Source organism: Artibeus jamaicensis, unplaced genomic scaffold (genome assembly GCF_021234435.1).
Source record: "Artibeus jamaicensis isolate MK-2021 breed Jamaican fruit bat unplaced genomic scaffold, CSHL_Jam_final scaffold_1031, whole genome shotgun sequence".
Taxonomy (NCBI): Eukaryota; Metazoa; Chordata; class Mammalia; order Chiroptera; family Phyllostomidae; genus Artibeus; species Artibeus jamaicensis.
In genome coordinates, this window is record NW_026522026.1 from 4,354,249 (window position 1) to 4,370,788 (window position 16,540).

General features: G+C 36.6%; 1 protein-coding gene across 4 annotated transcripts; it reads left to right on the forward strand.

Moving 5' to 3' along the window:
• Positions 1-19: 19 nt before the first annotated feature.
• THAP6 (THAP domain containing 6) lies at positions 20-16,540 on the forward strand. Of its 4 annotated transcripts, none has more exons than XM_053655674.1 (5): positions 20-107; positions 1,030-1,132; positions 2,542-2,749; positions 5,054-5,179; positions 16,339-16,540. In XM_053655674.1, the coding sequence occupies exons 2-5, from the start codon at positions 1,053-1,055 to the stop codon at positions 16,465-16,467; spliced, it is 543 nt and encodes a 180-aa protein (XP_053511649.1). In that variant the 5' UTR covers positions 20-107; positions 1,030-1,052; the 3' UTR covers positions 16,468-16,540. The 4 variants fall into 4 exon arrangements, with proteins under 4 accessions (XP_053511649.1, XP_037006096.1, XP_037006098.1 ...); XM_037150201.2 differs by lacking the exon at positions 16,339-16,540 and adding an exon at positions 10,958-13,733; XM_037150203.2 differs by lacking the exons at positions 5,054-5,179; positions 16,339-16,540 and adding an exon at positions 10,958-13,733.

Consider the following 16,540-nt stretch of genomic DNA (forward strand, 5'->3'; position numbering starts at 1 on the left):
CGACTGAGCACGTGACCCGGGGCAATCGGATTTCCGGTTGACCGGACGGAAGCGAAAGAAGAGGCAATCTCTGTCGTCGATGCCAGTCTTTGCCTTCGCTGCTAACGGTAATAACTCTTAGGTTGCCTCTTCTTTCCCCACCCCATGGCTTCCCGCCCGAACTCTGGCCGTGGTTGGGGTGAGCAGGATAGTAGCAGAGATGCCCGGCGGAGTCCGGCAACCTCCGGGGAAGGGCCCCTCTCGGGCCGGTCCGCTCTACTGACTGGGCGGCCCCTCCCTCTTTCCCTGCGGGAGCTGGGAGCCTCGAGAAAGGGGCGGAGCTGGGCCCGCCTCTGGGCTAAGAGTGATGCCCAGGCGCGCATTCCTTCTGCTGGGCACCCCCGCACTCACTAGTTCCTGGGGCTGCGGTCTTCCTTTTGTCCTCCCCTACCCCTGTACTTGATCAGCATTCCTTGAAAATATGTATTAACATTTACTATGTGCCAGACACCTGCTAGGTCATGGGGACAGTGAGGACGTGCCCCACCGTGCAGTCAGGGAATTCACAGACTAATGGGGTAGACCTCAGAGAATATCTGAAATAAATGTAAGCTTACAACTTTGAGAAGTGCTACAACCAAGTGTGTGGTCTACGGGAGCTAATGCCAGAGGGGATCTGACTTAAATCTGGGAGTCATGGAAGGTTTCCCCGGAAAAGCAACACGAGCTGAAAGTTGAGGATGGGTTAGAATGCCAGGAGGAGGAGTGTGCTAAAGCCCTGTAGAGGGAACGTGGAAAGCAGTGGAAAGGAATTGTACAAACAAGCCCGTGGAATTGAAATCATATGCTTAAGCACGTGCATAGCTAAATATGACTTGCCCTATTAATGAGTCAAGCCCCTGGAAATTTTTATGAGCAAAGCTGCAGGTGTGGGAAGAAAAATTTAGCCTTTGGCTTTCTAGCATGATTTCGCTTAAAATGTACTGAGAAAGGTAAATGTGATCCCCTTAGCTTTGAAGTTTCTAACTCTTAACTTTAATTTTCTTTCAGTTCTGTTATGAGTTGCTAAAATCATGGTGAAATGTTGCTCGGCGATTGGATGTGCTTCTCGCTGTTTGCCAAATTCCAAATTAAAAGGACTGACATTTCACGTGTAAGAATTTGCTGAAGTTAAGCCAAGTACTTTAAAAAGCAAAAAGCAGTTTTACTTAAAATTTCAGTTTTGAACTTTAGTTCCCAAGTTCTTTTTAAATAACTTTTTTTGTTAAATTTGAAGTGACACCGATACCTTTATGTTTTTCTAATTTGGTTTAAAGGTTTAAAATACCTGCCAAGGTATATGGCTGGTTAACAAAAATATCATCAAAGTCATGTTTGCTAGCATTACTTTGCACTTTAACATACCTACAAAGAAATGCAGTGTTTACATGTAGTTTATAATCTGAATGAAGGATCTTTGCCCAAATATATTCTGTCCTTTAATTTTAGAAACAGATCAAGTTTAGGCTGTAGAGAGAAAATATAAATTACAAGTTCAGACCTATAATTCTCGAGCTGTGTTGCATATAAATCATGATTATTCTGTTAGTATTTTAGCCATTCTTTTGACAGTATAAGAAGGAAGGAGCAATAAAATTAATAATTATGCATTTGCTAAAGGTTTATTTTGCTGCTTTTATGCTAGAGAAAGATCTAGTAAGTACTGTGCTTGGTATGAGGAAATCAAAAGTGAATATGTGTCCTCTACCTTATTCTGGGAAGAATATTTCCAGAATAAGCATATTTGAACCAGCTTAGAAAATTAGAAAAGATACAAGGTTTTTGGCCTCTAGATCTCAAAATCTGATCTCAGGAAGGCCAAACTGCAGGTGTTCCCTGCATTCACTCATTAAGCTCTTGCAGACCTGTTGTGTATTAAGTGCTCTACTGAGCAACTTTGTGATACTGACAGAATAAAAGTACCAGGGGCTCTGTTCGGGGATAAATTCTGGATATCACTTCAGATAGGAAAATGCCCAAGTGATGTTCTTTATCATCTTTGGATGAAGACAAACCTTCAGTTGTGGGTATTACTAGAAATTATTAAATATCCTTTGAAACTTTTTTAAAACTACCTATTCTTATGTTTATTATTTATATTCTATACCCTCTTTGGGTTTACTTATTGTTTCTTTTCAAGCTTTTATTTTTTTAAAGATTTTATTTATTTATTTTTAGACACAGGAGAAGGAAAGGAGAGAGAGACAGACAGACAGTCAATTTCCCTGACTGGGAATTGAACCAGCAACCTTCTGGTTCGCAGGCCCATGCTCAATCCACTGAGCTACACCAGCCAGGGCCTGAAACTTTTGTATAACATGAGAAAAATTTAAATGGTGGTCATTAATCTACAGTATGATTGTAGAAAAATCTATTAAAACTGAAAGCATGGATCTTGATTGTTTCTGTAATATTTCCTGAGTAATAACAAACTAGTTAAGGAGTTTAGTTTAGTTACAGCCTTAATTCAAAAATAATATCAATAGTATTTAATTTTAAAATACTTTTTATATTTTTTCCTAGATTCCCCACAGATGAAAATGTCAAAAGAAAATGGGTATTAGCAATGAAAAGACTTGATGTAAATGCCGCAGGCATTTGGGAGCCTAAAAAAGGAGATGTGTTATGTTCAAGGCACTTTAAGAAGACAGATTTTGACAGAAGTGCTCCAAATATTAAACTGAAACCTGGAGTCATACCTTCTATCTTTGATTCCCCATCTCACTTTCAGGTTTGTTTATAAGATACCGCTTACCATCATTATTCACTCTATTGTACTATTAGAGAAGCTTCACCATAGTTGCTTTGAAATCCTTAAGTTTTTAAATACGTAAGTTGCTGCTTCACACTTTGTAACATGAAGTAGGAGTATTTTACAAGTAATATTTTATCTGAAATATTTGTACATTACTAAGGTTTGGTGAAGTGGACTGACCCTAGGAGTTAGCATAACTCAAGACTTGTATCTGAAACAGAGGAACATCAGGGGGTGGACAGTTCTCACACTTGAGCAAAAGTTAAGAGCAGAGCCTCCGTCAGGACCAAAGTATACTTTTAGAGCCACATACATTCAGACTTAAAGCCTAAGTAGGACTGAAAGGAAGAAAACCAAAATGCGATAAGAACAGGAGAATAAGTAGCTAAGAGGTTAGAAAAAGAAAATAACAGGATTGGGTAAGTAAACTCTAGTTGAATTCTGTTTTTTCTCAGTTATATTAGTGCCATGGGCTGGCTGCCTCCTCAATGCCTTTCTTGACTTCACATACCTGGAAGTGTATTTGCTTCCAAAAACTTTAACTGATTCCAATGTGGAACGTTTCATTACAATAGCAGGGAAAAGTATCTCCATCTGGCTGCTGGAAACAAGGGCAGTAGTCCACAGCTGTGAGCTGCGCCCATGCGGTCTTGGTCGCTTTCTGCAGTCATTCCCATTGTGGCACCTGAGTTATCAAATAGAGACTGCCTGGCTTTCTTTCCTATTAATAAATGTGTAGTATCTTGTTCAATTTTCTCTAAAGGTTTTTTCCATATAGTAAGGCGCCATCTATCTGTAATGTTAAGAGGACCTTAAGTAATGTGGGCCTAATAATTCAAATAAAGCCTAAGTTAACTAACTTTCAAAAACTATTTCCTAATCACATAATGTAGAAATAATACTGTTATCACTCCAGTGGGTAGGTTTTCAGTCATTCGTACATGTGTGTTTGTGTATATCCTCTTTCTTATTTGCTTTTGTTTCTTTTTTAAAAAAGAAATTACTTATTGTGTGCCAGGCATCATTCTAAGCACTTCACATATATTATTCATTCATTTAGTCCTAACAACAATCATATGAGATAAATATTATTATTATCCCCATTTTACCATTAGGGGAAACTGAGGGCCAGAGTAAAACAGTCATTAAAAAGGCAAAGGCTGGAATTGAACCCAGGTACTTTGGCTCCAGAGTGTACTCTCAACTACTATTTTCCATGATGTTAAATACAGACTGGGGCAAAAGTAGGTATACAGTTGTTGCGGTGGAAAGTAATACAAAAATAAACTTTCACATACTAACAACTATAAACCTACATTTGCCCTCATCTGTATTTTTTCCCAACAGTGGCTTTCAACTGTTAGCCTACATAAGACTTATCTAGAAGCTTGTTTAAATGCAGAATCCTTTGCCTCTCTTTCACAGAAGTTGATTCAATAAATTCGTGTTAGAGTCTCGGTATCTGCACTTTACAACAGGCACCCCACACGATTGTGTTGCAGATCTGTGGATCACATTTTTAAGGGAATGCTTGTATAGAACATCAATTTTGTAACTGAACTTTACATTTAAGTATAACATACGCAGAAAAGTGCACACATTGTAAGTATATATACACACACACATACATATTGGTGAATTTTCACAAAATGAACACCCTCATGTAACTCCCCTCAGACCAAGGTACAGAATGTTACGAGTGCCCCAGAGGCCTCCCTCACACTCTCCCAACCCTACACCCACAGGGGTAGCTGCCGTCACTGTCAGTGATATAAATGGAGTCATACACTGTATACTCTGGCTTCTTTAGCTTGACACTTTGTGTGGTTCATCCATGTTGTACCATGTGATAGTAGTCTATTGGTTTTGTACTATAATACTCTATTTTATAAGTAAATTATAATTTCCCCACTCAGCTACGAACATCTTAGCCTATGTCTTTTGATAACACTTGTGTACACTTTTTGGAAGAGTATACACACACTTCTGTTGGATGTGGGATTTCTGGGTCCCAGGGATGATGTGTATGTAAGTCGCTGCTATAGGACATAGCTTCCCTCATTATCACTCTTCTTTTTTAGGAGAATTTGTGTTTGTAGATGAACTTCAGAGTAATTTGGGGGAAGTTTCTTTTAAATAATTTCAGTGGAATTTAAAATTTGCTGACTTAACAGCAATTTCCATGAAAAGAAATGTGTTAATTTTACTATAGTTGGAAGGAATAAAAACTTTGAAAGGACAGAAGTATCTACTGTAATTGTTATTAACAATTCTCAACAGGAGAAAAGAGAGAAACTTCACTGTAGGAAAAACTTTACCCTCAAGACCCTTCCCGTCACAAACCACAACCGCCAGCTTGTTGGTGCTTCCTCGTGTAGTGAAGAATTTCAGTCCCAGTTCGTTTTTGTAAGTAGAAGTACTTACTGAGCTAATGTCGGTATTTTTAAGATGAAATTTGCCCTCTCCATTAGTATTAAAACTTTTGAAATTTTATAAAAATAATTAGGTGTTTGAGAATTTTTTTAATCTGTAATATCCAAAAATAATGGTGTTTCTCCAGACAATTATCATGCAATAATAATATAGAGGTAATTAATCCTTCAGAACATATCTAGTTCAGATAATGCTTTCACAAGGATACTTCAACCAAGAAATTACAGTAATTACTTTCTCCCCTTAGGTACTATATTTTTATATGAAAATATCTAATTTAAAAAGTAGTTATAACTTTAGGTTTTAAAGAACAGTCATACACATGCAGAGTAGTTAATCCTGCATTCACTTATTCGTCTTAATGTCTGTTCATATTAGAATCAGGCCTGGAGTCCAAATCTCTTTTACTGCCTCGATTACTATAGCTTTATAATAATTCTTTAAATCAGGTGGCCTTCCAGCTTCATTCTTTTTCAAGGTTGCTTTGGATATTCTGTGTTCTTTGCATCTTATTTTATGAATTTTAGAACCACTTTATAAATGTCTACCAAAAAGCCTGCTAGAACTTTGACTGGCATCGTGTTGCATCTCCAGCTTATTTGGGAGGAATCGTCATCTTAATAAGACTAATTTAAGTCTTTCAACCCATGAACGGACTATATCTCTTCATTTATTTAGGTTTCTAACTTTTCTCAGCAATGTTTTATAGTCTTCAGCGGACAGATCTTTCACTTCATTTTCATAAATGGTATTGTTTTATTTACTGCTACTATATGGAAGTACAATTGATTTTTATGTATTGATATGGTATCTGGAAAACTTACCAAATTCACATGTTAATTATCAAAGCTTTTTGTAGAAGCTATCAGATTTTCTACATCATAGTGTGTGTCATTAAAAGGTTTTTTAATTTTTTCTTTAAATATGAATAACTTTCATTTCTTTTTCTTGCTTTGTTGTACTGCCTTGAACCAAGGGCTACATGCCAAATAGAATTACTAACAACTAATCTCTGTGCCTTGCTACTATTTCATTTTCAATTTTTATTTATTGATTTTAGAGAGAGAGAAAAAAACATCGCTATGTTGTTCCACTTAGGCATTCACTGGTTGATTCTTGTATGTGCCCTGACCAGGGGTCAAACCTGCGACATCGGCCTCTTGGGATGATGCTCCATCCATTTGAGCTCCTTGCCCACAGCTTCATGCTTTGCTAATTTTAAGAAGAAAACATTCAGTCTTTTACTATTAAAGACATTAATATAATATTAACTATAGTTTTTTGTAAATGCCCTTTATCAGGTTGATGACATGCCTTTCTATTCCTAGTTTGCTGAGAGTTTTTATCAGAAAATAATGTTAAATTTGACAAATGATTCTTTTGTATCCATTGAGAGATCATATTGTTTTTCTTTTTAGGTTGTTAATGTTTAGTTATATCAATTGACTTTTCAGTGTTAAACCAGACTTGCATTGCTGGAATAAACCCTACTTCTTAATGATGCATTTTGTCTTGTATATATTATTGGATTTGATTTATTGAAATTTTGTTTAGAATATTTTCTTATATGTTCAAGAGTGATATTGGCCTGTAGTTTTCTTTCCTTTTAGAGTTTTTGTCTGGTTTCAGTATCAGAACAATGCTGAACTCAAAAGAATGAGTTAGAAAATATTGGTTTTTTTTAAAATTTTCTTGAAGAGTTTGTATAGAATTGGAATTATTTCTTCTATAAATATTTGGTAGAATTCCCTAACAAAGCTATCTAGGCCTGGAGTTTTCTTTGTGGAAAAGATTGTTTGGTAACTTGTATTTTCCAAGAGATTAATTTATTTTATGTCACTTGTCATGTTTATTAGCTTAAAATTGTTCATAATATTTCCTTATTATCCTTTTAATATCTATAAGATCTATAGGGATATCTCATTTATGATATTGGTAATTTGTTTCTATTCTCTTGTATTACTGATCAGTCTGCCTAGAGAGTTATCAGTTTTATTGATCATATCAAATAACTAGCTTTCATTTTCTCACTTGTTTTTGTTGTCTTTGTTTCTTACCTCACTGATCTCCACTCATCTGTGTAATTTCATTTCTGCTTATTTCAGTAGAATCTTGTCATCTTTCTCGTGTCTTTAGCTGGAAGCTGAGGTCATTGATTTGAGGCTTCTTCCTTTCTGATATTGGTATTTAGGGATATTAATTTTCCCCTGAGTATTGCCTTAGCAGCATTCCACAAATTAAATGTTATTTTTAAATTTTTATTTAGTTTAAAATTCTTCCAAATTTAATTTTGATTTGTTCTTTGCCCCATGTGTTTAGAAATTTGCTTATGTAGCTTTCAAACATTGAAGAATTTTCAAGATGTGTTATTAATTTCTAATTCTGTTGTGGACAGAGAATATACATTACATAGTTTGAATGCCTTTACATTTTTTGAGGCTTATAGCCCCGAATATGATCTATCTTGGCAAATGTCCTCTGTGGATTTGCAAAGAATGTATGTTCTGCTCATGTCAGCTACAATGTTTTATAAATGTCAGTGTGATCAAAGTGTTTGATAATGTTGTTCAAGTCTTCATCATTACTAAATTTCTGTCTATTTGTTCTATTATTGAGAGAGAGGTGTTCAATCTTTTAGTATAATTACAGATTTGTCTAATTCTTGCAGTTGTCAGCATTTGCTCCTTATATTGTGCAGCATTGTTATTAGGTACTAAATATTTAGTAGTATTGTAGCTTGATAAATTAACCCCTTAATTAAAAAATTACTGTCTTTATTTATGGTAATATCCTTTGTCTGAATCTACATTGTCCAATAGTAATATACCCACTGTAGGTCTCTTTTTGTTAATGTTATCATAGTATATCTTTTCCCACTCCTTTACTTTCAACCTATTTGTGTCTTTTTGTCTCTGAAGTACATTTTTTATAGGCAGCATATGCTTTTGGTTCCTGAATTTTTTTAATATAATGTGATAATTTCTGCCTTTTAATTGGGTTATTTAAACCCTTTACACTTAATATGATTATTGATATGGTTTGTTTTAGGAATCTTGCTAACAAGTAATCTGTAATCTTAGTTCCCTATTTTTTCTATTTATATTATTTGTTCCCATTTTCTTCATTTTCTGTTTTTTATTGAGGGGGGATTAATTTAATTATTTTATGATTCCATTGTATAACCCTCCTTTTTACTTTTACTCATTACCTATAACTATTTTATTTTAATAGTTACTTTTAGGTCTATAGCATCCATCTTTAATTTGTCACAGGCTACATGATAAGTGATATTAAGCTACTTAACATTTAGTATAAGAATCTTGTAATAATATACTTTTATTTCTCCAACCTTTGTGCTGTTGTCTGTCATACATTTCACTTTACATATGAACCCCACAGTACGTTATTATTACTTCGTTGAAATAGTAAAATATCTTTTAAAGAGATTTAAATAACAAGAAAAAAATCTTTTATATTACCCACAAAGTAGCCATTGCCAATGGTTTTTATTCCTTTGTTTTAGTCCACATCATTCTGTCTGTCTTTAACATTTCTTATAGTGTGGCTATGCTGGTGATAAATTCTTTCAATTTCTATATGTCTTCAAAAAGTCATTATTTAGTCTTTTTTTTTTGAAACATGTTTTCACTAGTTTTTAAATTCTAGGTTGACACTTTTGAAGTTCGTTGATTTTAGTTCTTTAAAGATGTTGCTACTCTGTATTCTCACAAATACTGTTTCTAATGACAAATTTACTGTCATACTTTATCCTCTTTACCTACATTTCTTTCTTTGCTTTTAAGAATTTTTCTTTTTCACTGTTTTTGAATAATTTGATTATGGTATACCTTGGTTTAGTTTTCTACACGTTTCTTGTGCTTGGGATTTGTTAAGCTGCTTTATGTGTGGGTTTATAGTGTTTATCACACTTGGAAATTTTTTGGCTTGATTTCTTCAAATATTTCTTTAACCTCAACTTTTCTCCTTCTCCTTTGGGGAATCTAATGACATGTGCACTAGGCTGTCTGAAGTTGTGCCACCACTTACCAATTCTCTGTTCATTGTTTTACATACTCCCTTTTCTTTCTGTAGTCCATTCTGGACAGTGGCTATTGCTATTTCTTCACCTTCAGTAGTCTTTTCATCTGAAATGTCTAATCTGCTGTTAATTCCCTCCAAAATATTTTTCACCTCACACCTTATATAGTTTTTATTTCTAGATGTTCTATTTGATTTTTTGCATATTTTTCACGTCTCTACTTAACTTTTGAACATATAGAATACAGTTTTAATAACTTTCTCAGTTCCCTTGCCTACTAATTCTAACATGTGCATCAGTTCTTGGTTGGCTTCTGTTGATTGGTTATATCGTATTGTGGCTCATATTTTCCTGCTTCTTTGATGCCTGGTAAGTTTTGTGTGCCACACATTGTAAATTTTACTTAGCTGGATGCTGGATAGTTTTGTGTCCTATATTCTTGACTTCATTCTGGGATATAGTTAAGTTATTTGGAAACAGTCTGATCCTTTCAGGTTTAACTTTGGTAGGCAGGACCCGAACAGTACTCAGATGTTTTTGTTCCCCACTGCTGAAGCAAGACCCTTCTGTATACTCCATGCTCCATGAATCAATCCTGATGCTTTCTCATCTGGCTGGTGGAAGCATGGCTGTGCCCTGTGAGCCCAGTGCCCTCCTGATCTTTTCTGGTCATTCATTCTTCAGCCTTGAGCAGTTTCCCACACACATGCTCTGATACTACTCAGAACGATATTGTGGGGGAAGAGGGGGAGCGTCTGTGGATCTCCAGAGTTCTCTCTGTGCAGATCTCTCCTCTCTAGTCTTTGTCCTGTGAACTATAACCACCTTAGCGTCCCTGGATGCTTTGCACTATCTTTTCAACTCTGTTCACCAAGCTCTGCCTGTGTTTCCCCTCCCTGCACTGAGACCTATAATCTCTCTCAAGCGAGTGAGCCACAGCGGGCGATCAGAGGGCCCTCTCTTTGTTTCCCCTGTCTCCACCATTGCTTCCTTCCTTGCCTGCTGTTCATTATCTCAAAATGTTTTTAGGTGGGAGTTACTCCAGTCTCTGTTATTTCTGGCTGGAAGCAAAAGTCTTCCTCACTAATTTTCATATTAAATAAAAAGCTTTTCAAAATTATTTTATAGTACCTTTATACATGTCAGCATTATTTTCCCTGTTTTCACATTTTAAAAAGGTATACCCAGAAAACATAAGTATAATAATAATTATCTCTTCAAAAATTCAAGGCCAGAGTCCTCTCTAAACCCGTCACACCCAGCCCGAGTACCTGCTTCAATCAGTGCTCCCTCCCTTATAAAGTCAAATATTCATCAAAATAAAGTAACTCAGTTACAAGTTTAAGAATGGAAATTTGTTTTATAGATAAAACTTAAACTTCGCAGCCCCACACTTAGGGAACGAAGGCTGTGTAGCCATTGTGAGTAGCATGGTGTTCGTAAGCAGATACCTACCTCTGAAGGAGAAGCGCGTCCCACACAAGGATTGTGCGCTCCTCACCTCCACCTAGGCTTAGCGCCGAGGAAGAGGCCCCAGGCACCTGGAACAGTGCTGCCGCCCTCAGCCTCTCCTTATGTTCTCTAAACCTTCTACTGGCACCAACTTGGAGACCTTCTCTCAGCACAGTCAGTGGAGAAATAGCTGAGCCTAGTTTTATAAGCGTTTAGGTCCTTGTCTGTCTGGTTTACTAACTTGGTGTTTATGTTTTTAGGAACATAGCTACAGTGTAATGGACAGTCCAAAGAAACTTAAGCATAAATTAGATCATGTGATCAGCGAGCTAGAGGATACCAAGAAAAGTCTGCGGAATGTTTTAGACCGAGAGAAACGTTTCCAAAAATCACTGAGGAAGACAATCAGGGAATTAAAGGATGAATGTCTCATCAGCCAAGACACAGCAAATAGACTGGAAGCTTTCTGTTGGGAGCACTGTCAGGAGAGCATAGAACGAGACTGTATTTCATGAAGTAATCTTGTGTTATGTTCTGCCTAAAGTTGACATCGGTACGGCTTTTTAGAAAGTAATTCTTATTTATTGTCTTTAAACAATATCCATCATTTAGAGGGCCTCTTTGGATCCTCTGCAGCATTATGCTTTATAGTTGTTATCCAAAGACCTTTTTTTTGAAGACATGCAGAAATATGGGCTAGTTATCATGTTTTTGTGTGACTTGTGACAATTATGTTTTTATAGATCTAAACTAGTGTCAGGTCACTATTGTAAGGTATTGAAAGATGGAGAAAATTTCTCAGGACTAAGGAAGTCATATCAAATCAGCCATGGTAAGCTGTAGTAGTGGGGCACTTCTTCAGCAGCATCAGACTTTTGACTTCAAAGGAATACTTTCATCATTATTTGCTTAGGTACTCCTTATGGTAAATGTGTCAAACTATACTTTTTGTTGAATTGTACTTTAAATGCATCTTACTTCATTTATAACAATGTCAATCTTGAGTCCAATCCAAGGTGCTTTTGTTATCAGTAATACCAAACAATACAAGACACCCTATGGTACTGACCCTGAGAGCAGCATATGGTGCAGAACTTCTGGCTTTTAAAGTTGTCCAGAGACAAGCGCAGTTTTCCAGTGTAGAACACTATTCTTCCTCACTAGGAGCACTTTGACGTTTACCTGCATGGCTTTAAACATTTTTAGAAAGGATGATAAGTCTGATTTTTTAAATAGCTAGTTACTCAGACACTTCTGAACATTTAGTTTTATGACTGTTTCATCATAAAGATATATATTCAGAATCTGAATGCCAGTGCCAGATGAATACTTTTAATGCTGCTTTGTATTTTACAGAAAGTATTGTAATATTGCTGACATTTTAGAAAATACAAAATGTAGAAGAAACCATTAAAAATAATAATGTGGCTCTTCCAGTTGAAACAGGAATTGTAGAAAAGGTTACACTATTTTTCTCTAACTAGAAGAGTAGATTATCATCCACGAGCTTTTATTTAGCAAAACAGGTAAGAAAAACAGCAGCTTTAGAATAGTTTCTTACTGAATATGCAGATAATAACTCTTGGCTATTTTCTGATTGAGCCAACTATCAGAAATTTTGGTTTTTTTCCCCCAATTTCTTAGAAAAAGCAACTGAAATTAAGAGTCATAAATACTGTGGATTAGAATAAAATTTACTAGCCCAAAGTCCAATTCTGCTTTGAAGCATATGTACATATATGGGTCTCATTCAGACATTTATGCTATAATAGTTAGAATTTGAGTATCAGTTGTTTCAGTGTGTTAACTAGAAATGAAGTGCATTTTGTGCTAAAATGTTCATTATACTTTTATTTGTGTTATATTAATTTCAGTAAGGATACATGGTCCCTTGAATTTCTTATATTTAAGAATTTTTTGTTTTGATGCATGTTATGTTTTTTATGTAGGATTTCAAACCTGCCTTCTGAATGGGGTTTTACCCACATTTGAGAGATCAGCATTATGCTAACAAATCACTAAGGTCATATATTTTTACTATCTTAAATAAAACTCATTAGCTACCCATTATTTATTTATTTAATTTTGAACTCATAATGGACACTCTAAATAAGAAATTTGGGTACGACCTTAGGTTTTATGGATATTTTGTGATAGAGATGAAAAATTTTTCCCTCACCTTATTTTTGAGTATAAAAATTAAAGTCAAAGGACAATGGAGGAAAGTAAAAGGATAGATCCAAAACAGTGTGTCCAAATTCCAGCTCTCTACAGGTTGCTTAGAATAAATCAAGCCTGGGAGACCTTTGCAGAAGTCAAGCCCCAGCTTCTGCCACTCTCACAGTTGCCGTTCACTTTTACTACTTGTGTTCACAGTGATTGTAGCCCTTATGTTCTTTTTCACTGTCACTGAGAGAGAGAACTGTAGGAAAAGTATTGGTCCCATCAGTGACCTGGAGCTACCCAGTTGCTCTTTATTTTTATGGAGAAATGATTAGCAATAGAAACATGACACAACAAACAAGGTCCTCCCCACCTGCCGCCCCAAACCAACTTGAACAGCATGTGTACCTCAGTCCACTGTTCCCAGAGAACACTTCTTAGCCTGGGGTGGCACTGTCCTGTGCAGAGCAAAAGCAATCATTCCTCATCCAGAGGTTCCTCAAGCAGCCGAGGCCAACCTAAGGGTTTCACTTTGCTTTAAAGCTTGGAGTGGCCTCTGGATTCTGGAACAAACAATATACCGGTTCAGCCTCAGCACCAAATCAGGTACGAAGGACCTGACGGGACATTTTCTCCATGTCGGGTTTCAGTCTTTAGACTTTGGTTGCTAAAGACAGTCACAGTTATATCATACTCTTTAATCTGAGGAAAGATGTATCAAAATATATAGTTTTAATAAAAAGGTAAAATTTTGGGACAACTTACAGAATAACAATAAAAATGATTTTTAAAATATATAAAAAAGCAAAACAATAAAATATTAATAAGCATTTAAAAAGATAAAATTATTACAGAAATAATTGGGATGAAGAATTCATTACATGTTTAAAAAATAAAATATTTTCTTTAGTAATGTGCTCTGTGTGGTTTTTATACATTTAGTTATTCAGTAAAATAAACAGAAAAGTAAGAGTTTATATACAATGATTTTGCTTTAATTTTTCTACATTTTTCCCTCCACCAAGATCTCCAGTATCATAGGAGTCTGCCAGGTTAGATGTCCCAAGTGGCAGGCCTGCTTCCCCCGCCACGTGGACCAACCACAGAGCCCTTTCCTGCTCTGGGCCCCACTGAGAACAGGCAGCCTTTCACGTCACCCAGTGTAGAAAGCGGTACTCTTCGGTACAAAATACGCTGCCCTCAAAACCCAACGAGGCCTGTTAAGCATTGTGCTTTCCTCTTCATAGTGAGATGCCAGTTGTACGAATGTGTCTTGTACTTCAGTGGCGATGTCGTAGCATGCCCTGATCGCCGGACACTCCCCCCAAATTTTCCTGACATGGGCCCTGATGCCTTTCTCCTCAATGTGCGCTATTGTATAGATTGTATTGTATAGATGACAGATTTCATACCACAATGTCTTAAAACCTAAGTGTCTGAGCCTCATTTAGTCTCATTAATTTACCTGAGGCACATAAAGAAGTTTATAGACTAATATAATTAATGTACTAACCCATTTCGTGTAGTATTTTCAAAGCCTCATACACCATTGTGAGGAATACAAAGATGAGGCATTCATACCTACAGGGACACACAAGTATATAACAAATACAGAGAAGTGGGCAACTGGCAGAACTGTGGCCATTAAAGAGGGCACTGAGATTATGCAATTACCAGAGCCTCAAAGTTCCTTTTAAAGTTCTGTCCTAGGACCTGGATTCTGTTAGCACCCTCCTTGGATGTGACAAGTCACTAAACCACCTAGGAGAGAACCAAATAGACCTAGGCTCCAGTGCCAAACCTGCCTTTTTATTATGTATGGAACCCAGGCTACGTTAACTGAACCTCTCTAAGCATTTACAAGGTGGACAATACTTTCCTCACACACTTGTATGAGAATTGCATGAGTTGTATTTAATTCTCTGCAAAACATAAGGCCATACAATGAGCCCTCTGTATATTGTTTTTCTTCCTTCAAATCCCATGCCAAACATAACAGGAAGATGGGCAAAAGTAAGGGGGAAATACGTTTGACGGAACCACAATGGTACAGGCAACAGTAGCCGGGTCGGCTGTTTGTGCCTTGACCGTCTCCCTCTGTGGCAGCTCAAGAGCAGGGGAAGGAACACTCTCCAACTGAAAGAGAAAACTTTAATCATCATCCTCTCCATTTTCCCAATCTCCATCCTAAAAAGCCATTGACTCCATCGTAGATATATCTTTCATTCATTCATTCATTCATTCACTCATTTATTCGACTTCATAAAGCACGTTAGATAATGCTACTCAAAATATGGTTCACAGACAAGTGTTCAAGTTAAGGAGCTTGCACCAGAATGTAAATCAGCTACATCTGGAAGCACACACACTGTTTAGTTCAGTCAACATTTTTTTCATAGCAAGACTTTCTCAGTGAATAAAACAGTGTGTTGATTTACATTCTGGAACAAACACCTTATTCCATTCTAGACCAGTAAAAAAGAGTTCACAGGGCAGCAATTTTGAATAACACTGTCTCAGAGTATCTAGTCATGAATTATGTCTCTGAATTAATCTCAGCTCACTGATTTGTGGACAGTTGACAGCAGAAGAGTCACCAACAGATTGGTGTCGGATAACAAACTTCCCAAACATTTGTGATAGATAGAGCTCGGGCAGTTGAAGGATAACATCACATCCAACTCAGCAGATCTGGGCCTCATGCTTTTGAAAACACAAGTGTTTTATTCAACAGAAATAGTGAAGTGTACAGGCTGCTCAGAATGCTAACCACAAATACTGGTGATGAGCACCTTGTGGAGATGGGCATTCCTCTGCAGACTTGCCATCAAACTACTCAGCATACAATTTAGCTGGAAATGAAGGGTCCTGGTATTTATGGAAGAGAGAGATAGTGTAATGGCACAAAATGTTGCCAGGTTATGCAACAAATGTTCAGAAAATTATTTCTGAGATCCTGAACATTTCAAACAATATTTTCATTGCCACTCTCACTATGACACTTGTACATGATGAGTCTTGAGAATTGAGAATGTTTGAGGTGCACATTTCATTTTTTTGTGGCCATCACCATTATCTGGCCATTTTGTGGAAAAGATGGGGGATAATTTTAACCAGCATTAAATTGTGGCTATCCAAAAAATCAAAAAAAACTCCCATAAGGACTGGAATTTTTTAAAAAATGTTAACCCTCACCCAAGGATATGTTTATTGATTTTTAGAGACAGAGGAAAGAGGGAGGGTGGGAGGAGGATGGAGAGACAGAGAGAGAGACACCAATGTGAGAGACAATCACCAATCAGTTGCCTCTTGTACATGCCCTGACCAGGAATCAAACCTGCAGCTCTTTGGTGTATGGGATGAACGTTCCAGCCAACTGAGCTGCCCAGCTAGGGTGGGACTGGAAAATTTCAGAGTAAAATGAAACTATATAATTAATATTTTGGCTACTTATTTTTAAATGTACCTTATTGCACAGGAACTTTGCATGTGCCCGAAGAGGGCAATGGGAGGATTGTTCGTCAGAGAAGAAAATGGAAAGCAGCCCAAATTCCATCCAATGGTGAATGGATCAATAAAACTATGGTGCACCCATATAAGGTTGTAATCAACAATTCAAAAAAAAGATATCAATCTGCATGTATTGGTATGAAGAGAAAAAGACATTTTAAGAGAGAAGA